The 17395-nt window shown below is 45.9% G+C and overlaps 1 protein-coding gene across 2 annotated transcripts; it reads right to left on the reverse strand.

Annotated features, from left to right (window-relative positions):
- Positions 1-6265: 6265 nt before the first annotated feature.
- On the reverse strand, positions 6266-13739 carry cacng7a (calcium channel, voltage-dependent, gamma subunit 7a). 2 transcript variants are annotated; one of them, XM_084695877.1, is made up of 6 exons: positions 13544-13739; positions 12748-12837; positions 11529-11669; positions 8024-8169; positions 6512-6742; positions 6266-6319 (listed from the first exon to the last, which is right to left on the reverse strand). In XM_084695877.1, the coding sequence occupies exons 1-6, from the start codon at positions 13737-13739 to the stop codon at positions 6266-6268; spliced, it is 858 nt and encodes a 285-aa protein (XP_084552003.1). The 2 variants fall into 2 exon arrangements, with proteins under 2 accessions (XP_084552003.1, XP_084552002.1); XM_084695876.1 differs by having other exon boundaries at positions 6266-6742.
- Positions 13740-17395: the final 3656 nt, after the last annotated feature.

Genomic DNA, 17395 nt, shown 5'->3' on the forward strand with positions numbered 1-17395 from the left:
GCTTTTCGTCTGTAGCTAGCTGTTCCTCGTCAGTGGAGAAAGTGGTGGGATCCCCTCTCTCCAATCTGCATCCATCGACTGGCTCTCTCCCTCTCTCCCTCTCTCTCTCTCTCTCTCTCTCTCTCTCTCCCTATATCTCTCTTTCCTTCTTCACTTCTCTTCACCCTTAATTCGTATGCCTTCTTTCTCTCTCTCTTCACCCTCGTTCTCTCTGCTAGTTCCCTGGGTGAGTGAGGAGCAGCTAGCTGTCGTCCTTCTCAGAGGATAACCATTGCCGTCCTGGAGGGGAAGAGGGAGGGAAAAAGAGAGAGAGAGAGTAGGAGAGAGAGAATGAAGGGGAAGGAAGACAGAGACAGAGTCAAGTGGTAATGTAGGATCTTACCTTAAAAACCTGACAACCAAAAGAATATTAATCAACTATTCAGTCCAACAGATTCTTCATGACAGGTCGAAAGAAAATAAATCAGAATGCTGGTTCTACATTTCCCAGAGAGGGAGAGAATGAAAGAGAGATGGAGCAACAGAGAGAAAGAGAGGGAGATATAAAGCAATAGAGAACGGGAGGAGAGAGAGAGCGAGAGAGCGTGTTCTATTCCATTGCCATGGCAACAGTGAATTCCAAAGTCTAGGACTGAACAGGGTGAGTGAGAAGAGTGTGTGATGAGGGGGGGGGTGGGGGTGGTGGGAGGAGAGGGGAGGGGAGAGAAACAGCTGAGAGGATTTTGATGAGATTTAACAGCATTTAAATATATTGATGCTTTGGACCCTACCATTACTGTGTAAAGACATGTTACATATGTAGTTGTGGATGATTCAAAACCTTACACAACACAGTAAAGGTGCACTGCTATTTAATTCTAGGTGACGATGAGAATGGTGGTGGTGATGATGATCCAAGTTCATACAAATCTAGACCTGGTCTCCAGCTACACACAGCCATGCATCAGACTAGCTCGACTCACTCAGTTCAGTGAAACAGTAGAGGAATTATGCAGACTGTATTGTAGTGTGACCATGAACACATGAAGGATCAAACAGACATTTCCTAGTTCCTAGAGAGAGAAACGTGCATTTATACTGCTGCATGAATATGATAGAACATTTTGAACACACTTCACTAGGTACAGCCCAGGGTATGTACACGGCATTCTAATGGGGCACCTCTGGGAGTTATACACTTTAGATAAACCTCAACGATAGACACAGCCCTGAGCGTCTTTATGCGCTGGCAACATGTCATTGGAAGAAAGACTGTTATGCTGTGAATGGGGGATTCATATGAATCTGAAACTCTATGCCGTAAAAGACACCACGAAACACCCCTACCACCTGTATGATGATTGTCGTACTGGGAAATAGAATTATACAAATGTGAAAGGCGTACTGATTTGACCTGAAGATGCACTAGAGACTGTGATGGTTCGCGTCCGTGTGTCACTCAGAACTGCTCTATTCGGTCATTGTTTTGCAGACAGTAATGACATATAAAACTATAGAAATCGACGTAATTTACTAAAATAAATCAATAATTGACAAAAAGAATACTAATTGTGTGTGTAAGGTTGTTTCCAGAACTAGGCTATCTAGTTCTGGAAACAATAAGTAATTGGAGAAGACAACTGCCAGATCCAATCGGATTAGCCTAATCACAGTATCAGAAGGTTGTTAATAAATCAAAACCTTACCGTGAATATGTGAACTTCTGCATCTGTGTCTGTTGATGGACACCGCAAGGAAAGAGACGGAACTGTGAGAACAGATAATTGCAAGAATGAACGTCGACCGACGCTGTCAGTGAGAGGAGGGGGGTGAGGTCTTGAACCTCGTAGGAAAATTGACGTTTTTCTGTAATTCTTTAGATAATTGGACCGCATTCAGATAAATTATTCAATCGAACAAACTGACCGTGATGGATAACACGTAAATCATTCTTCAGTAATAAAGTCACAATTGTTAATCCATCAGGTGGTTTTGCCAGTTAATGTTCTTTATTTCTGGTTTGTATCTGGTTAGACGCTGTGTAAACCTTAACGTTCATATGAAACGATATGAAGTGAGATGGATAGATAGTTTTGTCCTTTACAGCTTTGTTGTGCTATGACTCACAGGAGCGGAATATTGATTGCACGATTGCCTGTTGAATTTTGCATTACCTCTGTTGGTAATCCAAGATGACACACACATACAGTGCCCTGTCCGCCCTCCCTGCACTCACAGCGTCTAACACAAGCACAGACACAAATGTGCGCACGCACACGCACACACACACACAAACACACACACACACACACACACACACACACACACACACACACACACATATATATATATATATATATATATATATATATATATATATATATATATATATATATATATATACGCACAGCTTGAAAAGTAACAGAATGTCCTACAGAGGTTTGGTTTCCTTGACAAACATTCTTCAATTTACTTTAATGGTATCAGGAGTGTGTGTGTGTGTTTGTGTGTGTAGCACATACTACAAACAAAAAGCACACCTGCACCTATTTCACCTCTATTTATTTAATAGCTGTAGACTATGACATGGAAGTCAGCCACCCCACAAACAGATTCCCACACAGTGATATTCCCATCTCCCCAAACACTCTCTCTCGGGTGTCAACAATCAATCTCTACCAGTGCAACAAATTAATACATTAATAAAATAAAAAAACATTAAAACCTGATCATTATTAATCCATTGTAACAGCACTGATGTTACAATTTACAATAATAATAATTAAACAATAATAACAATATAATTGTTCTCAGTTACTGCTGTTAGGCACAGTTCCCTTACGTAAATACGCTCCAAGAAAAAATGGTTGTTAGCGAGAGACTTTACAGAACAAGAAAGAATGAGGGAAGACAGCGGGGAGGAGTGAGAGAAGAAGGAAAGAAGTGAGAGAAGAAGGGAGGAGTGAGAGAAGAAGGGAGGAGTGAGAGAAGAGGGGAGGAGTGAGAGAAGAAGGGAGGAGTGAGAGAAGAAGGGAGGAGTGAGAGAAGAAGGGAGGAGTGAGAGAAGAGGGGAAGAGTGAGAGAAGAGGGGAGGAAGTAGAAGAGACAGGTAGAGCATGTCTGCCTGTGTTCCTTTAATGAGGATGGGAGAGGGGGCAAAGCAAGACAAACGATCAATACTATTCAGGAGGAGGATCGCTGGGTGAGCAGACCAGACGGAGCATGGACAAGTAGTAAAGGCAATGAAAAAAGAGGCAGATCAATATGGATGGTTAATCTTAATACATATAGAGACAGGATATATCTCTTCTCTCCCTTCCTCTCTCTCTTTTTCAGTGACATAAAATCTAATGGTCCTGAACTTCAGAAACATTCCCAGTCCAGCCCTGGCTAGAGAAAGCAGCCATGGCACAGAATACACAGAATACTCTCACAGGGACCTGAAGTGACTTCTCTCTCACTGGGCAAACTAATGTTTAATTAAAAACTACATTTAGCTATTATTTCTAATATTTCCACCTTCTCTGTCTCTCTATCACTCTCATCACCCTGCTTACCAAATCATATAGGCTTATCAAATAGGCTTGTATCTTACATAATGTTCGTAATAAAACTACAATGCTACTCTATTCTAATCTATTTATGGTTATACAAGGAATTACAAATATCTGTTCTATAGTTCTCTTAATACTCTTTCCAGCAGGAACCTGCCCTGGTCTTTGATAATAATGATAATCATCATGGTAATAATAATAATAATAATATTAACGCATTCATATATTTACTCTATGTTCTATATAGTCTAGACTGTACACTTCTGTCCTGGGTCCTCAAACAATGAAACAAAGACTTACATTTATCACATGAATGTGCAAAAAGAAATATGTTCCCAGGTCTACAGTTTTCCACATGTATTTCTGCACTATATGTAACTGTAAAGCCAAGGGCTACAGTGGAGTCCGTTATGTTTATCCAGACCTCAAAAGATGAAGAACCTGTTTCTAAGGCAGGAAAATGTGTAAGGAACTTTTCAATTTCCACATTAAAAAAATTATATGTATACAACTCTAATTACATATGAGATGAATAATGCAGTAAGTCAGACAGTTAAAACAATAATATCTTTATCATGTTCAGATTTGTAGCAATTGTTGTGGTTCTAAGAGGGTACATGATAGTTTCTTCCTAAGGTGCTACCTGGTCCTCGCTAGTCACATCCACTTGAGGGCGCTAGAGAAAACCTCCCATTAACAGTACAATCGTATCATAAACATGGAGGCCTATCTTGCAGTCATGTCCAATGAGAAACATTTTCTAAAACACCTTGACATTGGTGTTCTCATGGTAAATCTCTGTGCTTTACAACCCAATGTCATCATTCTTTTAGCCTTGTGTCTGTCTTTATTCATTTAGGCTGCAGTACTACTGCAGTAGTTGTATATGTTATGTTTCATAGTACTTTACAGTATTGTCATTATCACAGACGTAAATAAACATGATAATGGCCACAATATTTCATTTTACCGTCTACTGTTGGAATAGTGGTGGTAGTAACTGAAGGCCGAGCAGTCTTTTTACAGCTGGGTTGTATTGATTGCGCATTGAGTGTAAAGTTGGCTGTAAAGTTTACACAAAAACGTGGGAGTTGGATGTAAACATGTATAGCAGTGGGAAGTCTGCATACATACATTACAACATGAACACACACACACCCACACAGAGATCACAGATAGTTGGACAGTCCGTATTAATAAAAAGTAAACATTTCCAAAAATCACTTCTCTCTTGTGCCAATCAGTGATGCTCAACTATCAAAAAACATTCATCAGACTACTGTAACTATAACCTTGACCCTAACCATAGCTAAATGTTGCACGTCCCCGAAGGTGGAGCTGATTGTATGTTGATAGTTACTGCACGCAGAACCCGTGTTGATCACGGCTCTTTCCAAATAAAGTGTCCGCCCCATGCCAACCTCCCCTGCTAAGTGGCAGAATCAGATTTTGGGTAATGATAGGATCTAAACATCCATGTTGCTGCTAAAAACAGCAGTGTGCTACATTTATAAAGAAGAAGGCTCAAGCTAACGAGAGAATTGACGTTCAAAACAGGATATGTCTCGTATGGTCTGTTACTGTAGCACTGATTCTACATCATAAAGTGAACATTTTCATATTTAACACTCGTAAATATCCTTAAGAGATGCAAATTGTCTATTGAAAGTTTGCTACAATGTTTTCTTTTTTCTTATTTCAACGTCAACAGCATGTAAACAGAAATTGAGAATGCCAAGGTTTTGGTGTTTGCTTCCAGAGTGAGGTTCTGTAAAGCCTGTGAGCTGGTACCGTGTTCGTGGTTGTTTCGATGCTACAGCAGAGCAGTGCTCTAGTATGGTTCTGTATGTACAGTTGTAGAAGGCCCAGCCACACCTGCTCCTACAGCATGGTCTGGTCCAACAGCCTGTGTCTGCACTTTGGAACGCCTTTTTAATATTCTAAGAAGATTCTCTGAGGAATGTTCTGAGCAGTGCAGACATGGAATGTTGACCAGAACATGTTCTAAGACAGGGAAGGGCTTTTTACTTCGGTCTGTGTCCCACTTTAAAAGGTTAACATTCATTCTCTATTAAGCTTGCTTCTGAGATACAAACATGTACGAAAATGAGTCACCTAAACACACAGTAACATATTCCTTGAACGACATAACATGGTTACAGTTTGAAACATTTGGATTCAGTTTCCAGGACATTGGAGAGTAAGGTAAAAGAAATATATGTACAGTTGAAGTATAAATCTCTATGCATATACAAGTTGCTGTGATTCTTGTGAGCGATAGTGCTTGTCAAATGTATAGTTAAATTGACCTTTAACTGACCCAACCCCTCTTTCTGAAATTTCTTCCTCCTCCTCCCTCTTATGCATACTGTAATAATACCTCCCTCCCCATCCCCACCCTCATGCCTCCTTCTCTCTGAAAGTTTGTTCAAAATGTCTCTCTTCATCGTTTAGCACAGCATCAATTAGGAATCATCCTCATCTTGTCTCCTCGCCATCCCTTCCTCCCTCCTTCATCTTTTCTTTGCTTGCTGCTCCTAAATCCCATCTTCATCCAATGCACTCACCTACCCGCTCCCATAACTTTAATTTATGTGTATGTTGGGTAATGTGTATCTGCCTGTCTGTGTGTTGCCCTTACTGTATAATACAGCCAATCACCTGCTATATATCCCTTGCTCTCTCCCTCCCCCTCTCCCTCCCTCCCTGTCTCCCTCTTGCCCTCCCTCCATCTAGCATGGCGAGGCGCTCATGCGCATGTGTGTGTGGTAGCGAGGGGGGGGCACGGCAGAGGGCGGCATGCCCATGGACACAGACTGGGGCGGGAGACCGCTGGGGTGGGAGGAGTGGGGGTGGGAGGGGTGCAGGGGGTGGGAGGAGTGCGGGTAAGAGGAGGAAGAGGAGGAGGAGGCTGGCTGGAGCTGGTAACTGGCCCCTGAGGACGGCCCCGAGGAGGGGGTCTGCTGGGAGGAGCTGCCCTTGGGGGGCGGCGGTGGGGGGGTCTGGTTGAGCTGGATGGAGATGTCGCTGGAGACCTCCGAGGCACTGCGACCCCGCTGGGGAGGGGGCCAGGAGTCTGGGTGGAGGAACTGGCCGCTGTAGTCGCTGCACTCAGACAGGCGGGGGCGGTAGAGGGCTGGGTGGGGCCTGTACATCTCCTCCTCAGCATAGCGCTTCATAAACAGGTAGACGGACATCACTCCTGCCCCCTGGGAAAGAGAGAGAAAAAAGAAAGAGAGAGATGGAACGACAGCGCGTAGAGATGTGATACAATAATACAAGTTGGATGGAATGACAGACCGTGAAACTCAATAACATGCTTACACTGGAGGCTTCAATAACATACCGTAAGTATGAAATATCTGCACTCTAAAGCTCCATCTCTTTTTTTATTTCTCTCTCTCTCTCTTTCACCTTATCCCCCCTCCTCCTCTCCCTCTCTCCCTCCCTCCCTCCCTCCCTCCCTCCCTCCCTCCCTCCCTCCCTCCCTCCCTCCCTCCCTCCCTCCCTCCCTCCCTCCCTCCCTCCCTCCCTCCCTCCCTCCCTCCCTCCCTCCCTCCCTCCCTCCCCCTCCCCTCTCTCTCTGTTCCTCTCAACAGTGATGGTGCGTGTCAGCAACAACCTTATCCCTGCAGTGTGGTTGTAACAGTCATTATCATAGTGCTGAGACGCAACTAAACCTCTCCTCTGTGTAATAACTCATTATCAAACATACCGTCATGTCGCACAGTGTCTCTGCGACATTCAGACCACATCTTCTCGACATTGTGCCTGAAGTCGACAGAGGAATACCTCATGTCCTTGTCTGTGTCTTTCCGTCTCTTTCTCCGTCTTTCTCAAGATTTCTCTCTGCCCCTACCTCTCCCTTTCTCTTCTTCTCCATCTTACTTGCGCTCTCTCCTTTTTCTTTTCTTTTCTTTTCTCTCTCTCTGTCTCTCTCTCTCTCTCTCTCTCTCTCTCTCTCTCTCTCTCTATGTCTCTCTCTCTCCCTCTCTCAATCTCCCATGCTCTGTCTCCTGCTTTCTCTTTACCCTGCATCACTCACTAACTCTATCCCACCCCTTCTCTTTCCATCTACCCCATCTCTATCGCTGTCTCTCCACCCCCCCCCCCTTCCTCTGTAGAGTGCTGTAGAATGCCCCCTGGTGTATAGTATTCATATGACAACAGAGGAGCGGGGTGTTTAAGCTGCGCTGCGACAGAGCTGTTACCCTGAAGTGATGCGCTATTAACGTTCATGAATATTGATGCTGGGTGTTCTAAGACTGTGCGTGGTGCGTGTGTATGTGTGTCTACGTACGTTTCTTTACGTGTGTGCATGGCTGTGTGTACGCATGCATGTGTGTTGCACTGTTTACGGTAGGTGGGCAGGCTAGCCGCGGAGGGAGGGTGGGGATGGAGGGATGGATGAGGGAGGGTGGGATGGAAGGATGGATGAGGGAGGGTGTGGATGGAGGGATGGATGGAGGGAGCGCAGGAGGGGGCCCCACCTCTTTGAGGAGGAAGGAGGAGGCGGCAAAGGCGAAGGACCAGCCGTAGCGGTAGTGGAAGAACTGTTCTGGCTCTCTTGGCCGGTTCATCACCTCATCGTTGATGCTGGAGATGTAGAGGACCAGACCAACCACCAGGCTGAGGCCTGAGATATAGAGAAGAGAAGAGGGGATGAGGGAGGGAATGCAGAACGAGGGAGGGTAGATGCAGGGGGAGAATAAAAGGGAGATTGGGAGGAAAAGACGGAGATTGGTTTGTGAGATACAGAGGAGTGTGTGTGTGTGTGTGTGTGTGTGAGAGAGAGAGAAACAGAGGAGTATGTGAGAAAGTGCAAGAGGGGGGGGGGGCATGCATGAGAGGGAGAGAGACCGCAAAAGAAAGAATGAGAGAGAAGGAACGATGGGGAAAAAAGAGAGAAAGAGACCCGGGGCGAGAGTGGGTGGGGTGGGGGGAGGGGAGGGGGGTCAGAGAGTGTGAACATGCAGGGGCGGGAGAGAGAGAGAGAGAGAGAGAGAGAGAGAGAGAGAGAGAGAGAGAGAGAGAGAGAGAGAGAGAGAGAGAGAGAGAGAGAGAGAGAGAGAGAGAGAGAGAGAGAGAGAGAGAGAGAGAGAGAGAGAGAGAGAGAGAGAGAGAGAGAGAGAGAGAGAGAGAGAGAGAGAGAGAGAGAGAGAGAGAGAGAGAGAGAGAGAGAGAGAGAGAGAGAGAGAGAGAGAGAGAGAGAGAGAGAGAGAGAGAGAGAGAGAGAGAGAGAGAGAGAGAGAGAGAGAGAGAGAGAGAGAGAGAGAGAGAGAGAGAGAGAGAGAGAGAGAGAGAGAGAGAGAGAGAGAGAGAGAGAGATAGAGACAGAGAGAGACTAAGCTGGTTGGTAAACATTCCAGCTGGATGCAGACTGTGCAGCATGCAAAAACATCTGTCATAAAGTGACACAGCACCCTTCTGGACGGGCACATAGACACAAAATGCCCAGGACACTGCTCGGATGGACTCACAAACACCAGACTACCACCCCAGTGATCTTCTCCCATAAAATAAAACAGAGAGACAGCTGTTTGCCATTCATTAGGGAGAGGGAGATTCATGAATTATATAACATGCATACACTACACTGTAACATGATTTTGATTATCTCTGAAAGATGCAGATGAGGAACGCTTCGTTCTCAGAGGAAAGAGGCTCCCCAAGTTTCCCAAGCCACCCAGCAAAGGAACCATGATGGTACCCAGTAGTTCTTCCTGGATCTAAACTGCAGATTTTAGAAGGTCTGACACAGGGACAGCTGTTCAGGACAGTACATCCTAGTACAGTTGGACCTCCTTAGATCTTGACTGCATCCTTGCCTGGATGCTCATTACCGGCCAAAAAAGCTGAGTGTGTGAAAGACACAGACATTCTCTATCTGCACTAACACCATCACACAAGTGAGCCTCATTAATACTATAAATAGATGAAGAAACTCCACACAACTGGACACAAACAAGAGCAGAGAGGGAGGGAATATTCTCCCTCGGAAGGGAAATAAAGAAGGAAGGAAGGAAGGAAGGAAGGAAGGAAGGAAGGAAGGAAGGAAGGAAGGAAGGAAGGAAGGAAGGAAGGAAGGAAGGAAAAATACCATATTATATATATATTTCTCTCCAGACTGCCTGACCACTGCAGATGACCCTCCAATCCCTCCATCTATCCCTCCTTCCTTTCATTCAGTAACGATTAAGTCAGCACAGAGCAGCCTTTACCAGCTACCAGCAACACGTCATCATCATCAAAAACGTCATCAACAACTGCATGATCATCAACAACAACGTCATCAACACCAACATTCTTATCAACAACAGCAGCAGGAGATGCAGCAGCAGGGCAGGGGCCAGCCAGCCTGCCCAAGAGGCTCATGGGAAACAGTGACCCGGCTGCCCCTTCAAGTCTCAGCAGGAAATGCTACGCTGAACTGTCCTCCTCCTCCTTTCCTCCTCCTCCTCCTCTTCTTTTCTGAAAGCTCTCCATTCCTGTCTGTTCCCCCCCCCCATCTCTCTTCTCCCTCACTCCCATCTCTCTCACAGCAGGTCTCTCTGCGTGGGAGGACAGACGGCTAGCAGGGAGATGTCCCCTTGCTAAGCTGCTCCTGAGGTGTGTGTTTGTGTGTGTGTGTGTGTCTGTGCCCTACTTTGTTAGTGTGGTCTCTTGGTCATAAACAACTATTACGTATAAGAACTCAACCCGGAACAGAATGACAATTGATCCAACAAACTATTATTTCTCTCTGTAAAGAAATGTCGATAAAGACAGTCCACAGTGACCACAGTAAACAATGTACGCTAGATGTGTTGGCTTCTGGACAAAGACATGTGTGCTGCCTAGCAACAGCGGCCAGCAATGTCGATTGTTAAAATTACTCCAAAAAAGAATAACAGAAGAGAAGAAAAAACATGAAAACTCAGTTCTGTAAGAATGTTTAGTCGATCGGTCAAAATGAGTATGGGGACTCATTATCTGAAGGCTCTGTGTTTTTCTTTTCTTTTGTACCCAACTCGATGGTAAAAAAATAAAAAAAACATTTTGCTATGCAAACTGACGAACCAATGACCGGGCCACACCATAGGCTCTATACTTAATTAATTTTCCTGGATGCTTAGTGGTACACAGACTAATAGAGAGAGACACAAAGAAAGAAAGAAAGAAAGAGAAAGAGAAAAGATGCGACTTGTACTTCCACTGTCGCAGTGATGATGAAGTGAAGATGGCCGACTGCAGAACAAGCTGAGCCTGATGTCTAAGCTCCTCTAAACCGGTATCTTAAGCATCCTCTGACTATGACAGAGCAACTATACACTTCCTTGTGTTAGCATTCAACAGATAAACCAAGATGGTAGCTACAGTTTGTTTCTGCCATGTGCTTCTGAAGGACTCTTCTGATGGAGGTCACTGGCATAGGGAGGAGAGCTGCATGGTCAGCAGCGTAGAGGACAGTCCCATGCTAGGTTAGCATCTGTGAGCTAACAACTCCACACCTAAAATAGCCAACGGATGATGTCATCCACAAAAGATGGTGTCATCCTGAACAGATGATGTCATCCATGTTGCACCAGTTTGTGGATCATCCTTTAACCAAGTGAGGAAAAAAACACTCACACACACAAAATCAACATCCAATCGGCATGATTCTAGCCATTTACCTTCCAATCTAAACATGCTAAAATCAGCCATATCAGCCAATTACCCTCTCTGCCTCGTCATCATTGACCAATCGGTGTATTTGTAGTGTTTTACTCATGAAGCCTATATTTAAGCAATTACCTTCACCATACAATACACAATAGAGCCCCTATAAAGGACATTATTGCAGTACGGGTCTCATGTAATGCACACAGTAGTGATCCCACTGTAGCTTACTGCTCTCTATCAAAGTCGATGAAAAAAAGGATTTGCAGTCCACTGCAAAGTCTTTTAGAGGCAAGCTTGAGTGTGAAAGTGAGTGGACTGTCCATGAGACATCTGGAGGTCCAGCCCCCTGACCTGAGAGGATGAAGAAGATTCCAGAGACGAAGGCCAGGATGGTGCGCTGGGGCCGAATGTGTCCGATGTTGCTGATGACAAACGCGGTGAAGACGAAGAGCAGGGACACCATGGGGAAGGGCGTGGCCGTCCTCACCATTTCTGAGAGTGTGGGGGGGGGGGGAGGGGGGAGTAGGGAGCCAGAGGAAAACAGACTGAGAACTAGTTGGTACAGTACTTCTGCTGTGATCGTTACATATTACACAATATAGAATTGCACGGCATCTAGAGACACATTATTAAACTCTGACATCACCCTCCAGCTGTAATTCATTCTTTTATGAACAGTATCCATAAATTATCAGGTTTACAGACACAAAGGAGACAAATCAATAGAAAGATGAGGCTCCATGGAGGTTAGGCCTGAAACTGGTCATGAAATAATTAAAATAACTCTCACATCTATTGTTTCATTCATCTCTGCATGCAACCATGAACAAATGACATGGATCCACTGCAACTCCTGTCTTACACAGTATCATACAACAGAGGCACAGGGGGGGGGATCATCCTTCTTTTGAATCCCCTTCAATTGCATCACCTGTCAATCAAGAGATTGGAATCCCATAAAAAGGTGGTGTGTAGCTGGCGTCAGTCTGAGGCAGGTGTGTGTGCATCTCTGGTGGGAGGGTGTGCTGACCTAGCAGTAGGCCTGAGCCCGGTGGATGCAGAAGGCCATCCGTAGAATCCTCTGTGTAAACTACCATGCTCTCCAAAACTACAGCAGCTCCACGAAGGTCTACATTTCAACATCGTAAATCATTTAAGCAGTTGTGGGATGCAGTGGGTGTACCGGGGGATCTGGGGAGGCCTTTTACACACTCACAAACCTCCAAGGCACAGAGTTTAGAACTGCAGTACAGCAATCTTCGTGTCCATTAAAGAACCCTGGTGTTTGCATACTAACATGATACAGACGAGTAGTTGGTTGTGTAAAGGAACTTTTAAGTCCTAAAAGAAATCAAATAACCAAACAAAGCAAGTGAGCTGTGCCAGTTTTGCTCTCTTCTGTTTGTCTCTCTTCAGTCTCAAACTCCCAACTGGCTGCAGTTCAGTTCAGTTAGATAACAGGGCTCTGCTGTGTCTTGAAGGTATGACCTTACCACATCTGGGTGTTAATGTCACTACAGTGAGGTGTTAGAAAACGTTGCCCGTGTCGTGGAGCAGAAGCGCCTCTTACTGAGAATGTTGGCCGTGTTCTCCGTCGTGATCTCAATCTCGGTGTCTGCTGAAAAATATTCGGATGCTACACACCTCCCCTTTTCAGCTCCTGAGAGAGGGAGAGAGAAAGAGAGAGAGACAGAAGGGGGGGGGGGTGAGAGATAGAGAGGGGAGGGGAGTGAGAGAGGACAGTGAGAGAATAAAAATCAGGTTGGCACAGAGCAGAGGAAGAAACAGCGAGGCAGTCATGACCCTGGGATGGAGGAAGGAGAGGACACAAACCGCCCCCACACACACACACAGAGGTCCACAGCCGTCTAGGATACACACATTCCACATGACAGGCAAATGTTTCACCTCTCACCCTCTGTACCAGGCGAACCACACACGCACACAAACACACTCACGCATACGCACAAACACAGGTGCACGCACGCGCACAAACGCACGCGTACGCACACAGAAACAAACACGTCATCCTTTCCCCAAAGGGACACCAGCAAGGACCTAGCATGGCCAGGCGTGTGTGGGTGTGTTGCTGCGCATGTGTGTGTATCTATCGACCCCCACTGTCTGAGAACTCGGGCAGAATAATGCTACGTCAATGTGAGTATCTCACCACAGCTACGCCCTCAACCTCTCTGTAGCTTCGCCATTCGGCCCCTCTCTTCCTCCTCCACCAACTTGCCTCCTGACGCTTCCTCCTTTTTCTCCTGCTGCTCCACCACCACCTCCTCCTCCCACCACCCCCGCCTCTTTCTTCTCCTCTTCCACCTTCCACCATCCCACCCCCACCTCTTCCTTCTCCTCCTCACCTGCAACGAAGCAAACCCTCCAGAGGCCCGAGTGCAGTGCCATCTTGACCTCGGTGGTCTGGTTCTGCTGCAGCACGATGCCCTCCTCCATCAGCAGCCAGTAGTCTGTGGAGACGGCCACGCCCACCAGGAGCAGGCCGCACGCCCCGAACACGGAGGACAGGAGCGTGAGCGCCCGCGTGCTGAATGAGCTCATCTGGGGAGAGGGTGGAACGGAAGAAGAGGAGAGGAGGAAGTCTAACATTAGGAGAAATTCAAAGAATACGACCAGCAATCAGTGAATAACTTTAAATGAACTTCAAAGTATTATTACTAGACAAGGCCAGATCAAACTCGGGTCTTATCTTATGCTGCCTGAACGGTCTCGTCTATTAAGTGTTTTGTGAGGCGTCAGATTATTTTACAGAAACCCCCCATTCTTCGCTCTTCTCAGCACAGCCACATGACAAGGCAGAGGTGAGTCAGATCTGCCAATGGGACATCTGCTCGATAAGGAACGGGAGGGAGACGTGACTGGCTGTGCAATTGAAGGACCTCTTCGCCCAAGTGTGCTCATAGAGGAGAGCCTCATCAACCTATCGGACAAAGGGGCCTCGTTTCTCACTGAAACCGTCTCATCGGCCAGGAGACAGAGAGCAGAGGAAGGGGAAAAGAAACGGCAGGAAGGCAGCGTGGAGCTGAATGACCTCATCACCGGTTTGAAATGCAGCAGAGCACATTCAGCAATGTCAGAATGGATTCTCTCACTCATGATGACTCACCAGCAACAAATATTTGGTATGGAAAAAAAAGCACAGCCACAACCCAACCTGCTTTGACTGTGAACTCAGCCAACCCAGCACTTCAAATACCCCATGAATAAAGATGTGTCCTCCACGATTGGGGAGACAGGGGTGGAGGGGTGGGGGAAGAGGTGGCGGATGAGGGCAAAAGGGAACCCCTCCGGGCTAGAAGTAAAGGGCTTGAGAAGAGTAGGGAAGGGAGAGAGGAGAGAAAAAAAAGGAGAGATGGAGGGGGGGAAGAAGAGAGGGAAGGGTGGAGGTGGAGAAAGGTTTAACAGTTTGCTCGAGTGCTGAGTTAGAACCAGGGTGACATATAGGAGACTTGCATATGCAAGGTCAAGAGGAATTTAAAAATGAGACATCTCATAGAAGGCAAGAGAGAGGAGAGTTCTGGAACAACAGATTTCTGCCTGACATTTAAGCAAGACAGTCCCAATCAAATATATTTTTGAAATCCAGTTTTGCTTAGGATGTCAGGGTTTACACTATGATGACTGCTCCCTTCTGTTACATTGCACCAGGCAAGACCAATCAAGCATAGATAAGATAGGACAATTCCTCAGTCAGGACAAAAATCCACATAAAGCCACAGACAGAAAACAGCAAATAAACAGATAGGGAAGGATAGATCGAATAGACAGATAGATTAACAGTGCATCCCTTGAAGCTAGACGAGAAAGTTCAGAGACGGTGAAAAGAGAGCGGGCTTTAAGGGGAGGTTGTTAGTTCTCCAGGGTCAGAACATCCACAAGTCAGAGGAGATTATTATTCCCTTGATCCACTGATGCCCTCAGAGCCTTAGTAACATGAAGACCCTCGTGTTTCCTAAGATCCGGCCATAGGGTCTTGAATGAGATTCCTTTTGTAGTTAAGCCTACAGTATAAAAACCACAGTTCCCATGATGCACCCACAGCTACCACACTGTGCTGGGAGGGCTGGGAGAGCCGGGGGCAATGTAATGAATTACAGATGAATAGGGGGATGAATAGTGAAAAGGGCTTTATGTTAGAGCTAAGAGAAGAGGAAAAGGAGGGAGAGGGGCAAGAAGTCCATGGAGGAAGAGATTGATTAAAGAATGTGTTGAGCATAGAGAGACGGGGAGAGAAGGAGAGAGAGAATAATATACTTTACTTTTGAGAGTATAGGGAGAGACAGAAAGAAGAGAAGAGAAAAGAAGACAGAACAGTATATCTCATGTCTAAGAGCATTGGGTGGGGAGATTAGCATGTACAGGATAGAGGAGCATGGGGTAGAGATACGTGGGTGGAGCTGTCCACTACTGTGGTCCTGAAATACCATTGATATCAATACAACATTGCATAGTCCTTAGTCCATAGTGCTTTGGTCCAAACTAGTTACTGGGAATTTCTGTAGGATCTTTTTTCTGCATAATTAACAAACTTAATCAATTAGTTTGAGTTATCAATTAAAACAGTCAACTGAGAATGTTAATATGGAGGTGTTTCATACGTTTAATTAATTATAATCTTACCCGTGGGTTATAATATGAATTAATTTCAGGAATAGCTAACTACTGCCCCGTAGCCCTGTTCTGCCTTCACAATACTGATCATCTAGTATCTTGGAACGCCATCGCAAGGTGTCTACCAGCCAATTTCAACTGAAAGTGAATTATATATACTTTTAGATAGTACTAGCTCTGAATATGAATTAAATGTGAACTCGGTGATGTAATTGGACAGGCGTCATGTCACTGCAGCGAGACGGTAATAGCGCTGTTAAAAGAGAGTTGTGACCATGCATGCTACACACATGTTCCTAAAGGCTATGACTACGCAATAAAGGCATCATGTCATCTGTCATCCATCTGTTTTAATGTGTGGCAGGTAACCAACATGTTATAAACACCTGATATAAATGTTTTCCTGATGTGAGCAGTAAAGACAGACAGCTGCTGGAGCAATACTGCACCCTCAGTGTGACCTCATGGATTACTCAAGCCACTACTCTGAGACATTGGCAGTTTCCTGCAGTGTAGGAGAACTATGTACTGTTCCTGGTGTATTCAATGTTGTACTGTTTTACAGTAGAGGAGAGAGGGAGGCAGAAGAAGGGAGGGAAGGGGGGAGGTATGGATGGATGGAGGGATGGAGGAATGGTCGACAGGAAAGATACAAAGTAGGGAATGAAGTGGTTTGGAGCGATAATGGGTCAATATAGAGTGGACAGAAACAACTGCTGAGTAGCCCAATACTACATCTCCCAAGGTGCCGAGCGGAGCACCACAGATGGTATTCCCAGCTAAGTGTCGAGCAGAGGCTCAGGGGGGGTGTAGTTTTCTGTCGAGAGGGCAATATGTTCCTCCGTCAGCAGGCCAGGCCAACTGGCAGGACAAGGAAAAAAAAGAAGGAGGGATGAAGAAGGGAGGGGTGAGGAAGGGGAGGGAGGGAGGGAGGGAGGGAGGGAGGGAGGGAGGGAGGGAGGGAGGGAGGGAGGGAGGGAGGGAGGGAGGGAGGGAGGGAGGGAGGGAGGGAGGGAGGGAGGGAGGGAGGAATATGTATTTAAAGCAGGGAGCTGATTGGACAGCTGCTCTTCCATGTTCAGACCTGGAAAGAAGAAAATAAGTAAAAGGAGCCGAGGAGGAGGGGAAGAAGGGATGAAGAAGAGAACAGTAAGGATTCTAAAATGGATGGAAATAGACAGTGGATATTAGCATGTGTACAACAATGGCCCATTTCTGGTGTAATACGGTTCTTTGGAGAGGGAAGTATAGTGTGTAGAACAGCATGTGGGGTGTGGGCAGGTGAGTAAAGTATCGTTCCATGTGCACGAAGAAGCATGGACCTTGGAATGGTAGAAAGATACAACTAGTGAGTGTGAAACGCTGGAAGAGGGGACAGACCCTATGGACAGAGAAGTGTGTGTTGGAGGATGGAGGATTGAGAGAAAGAAGGGAGTGAGAAAGCGTAATTAGGGTTGAGATGGGGTTGGGAAAGCAAGAGAGAGGGAGAGCGAGAGAAAGAAGAGACAGTGAGAGACATAACTGGGGAAAGACCTTGGCCCAAAAAATGTGAGGAGACTCCACAGCACAGATACACTCACACACAC

This window comes from Hypomesus nipponensis, chromosome 4 (assembly GCF_054491055.1).
Source record: "Hypomesus nipponensis isolate SF chromosome 4, ASM5449105v1, whole genome shotgun sequence".
Taxonomy (NCBI): domain Eukaryota; kingdom Metazoa; phylum Chordata; class Actinopteri; order Osmeriformes; family Osmeridae; genus Hypomesus; species Hypomesus nipponensis.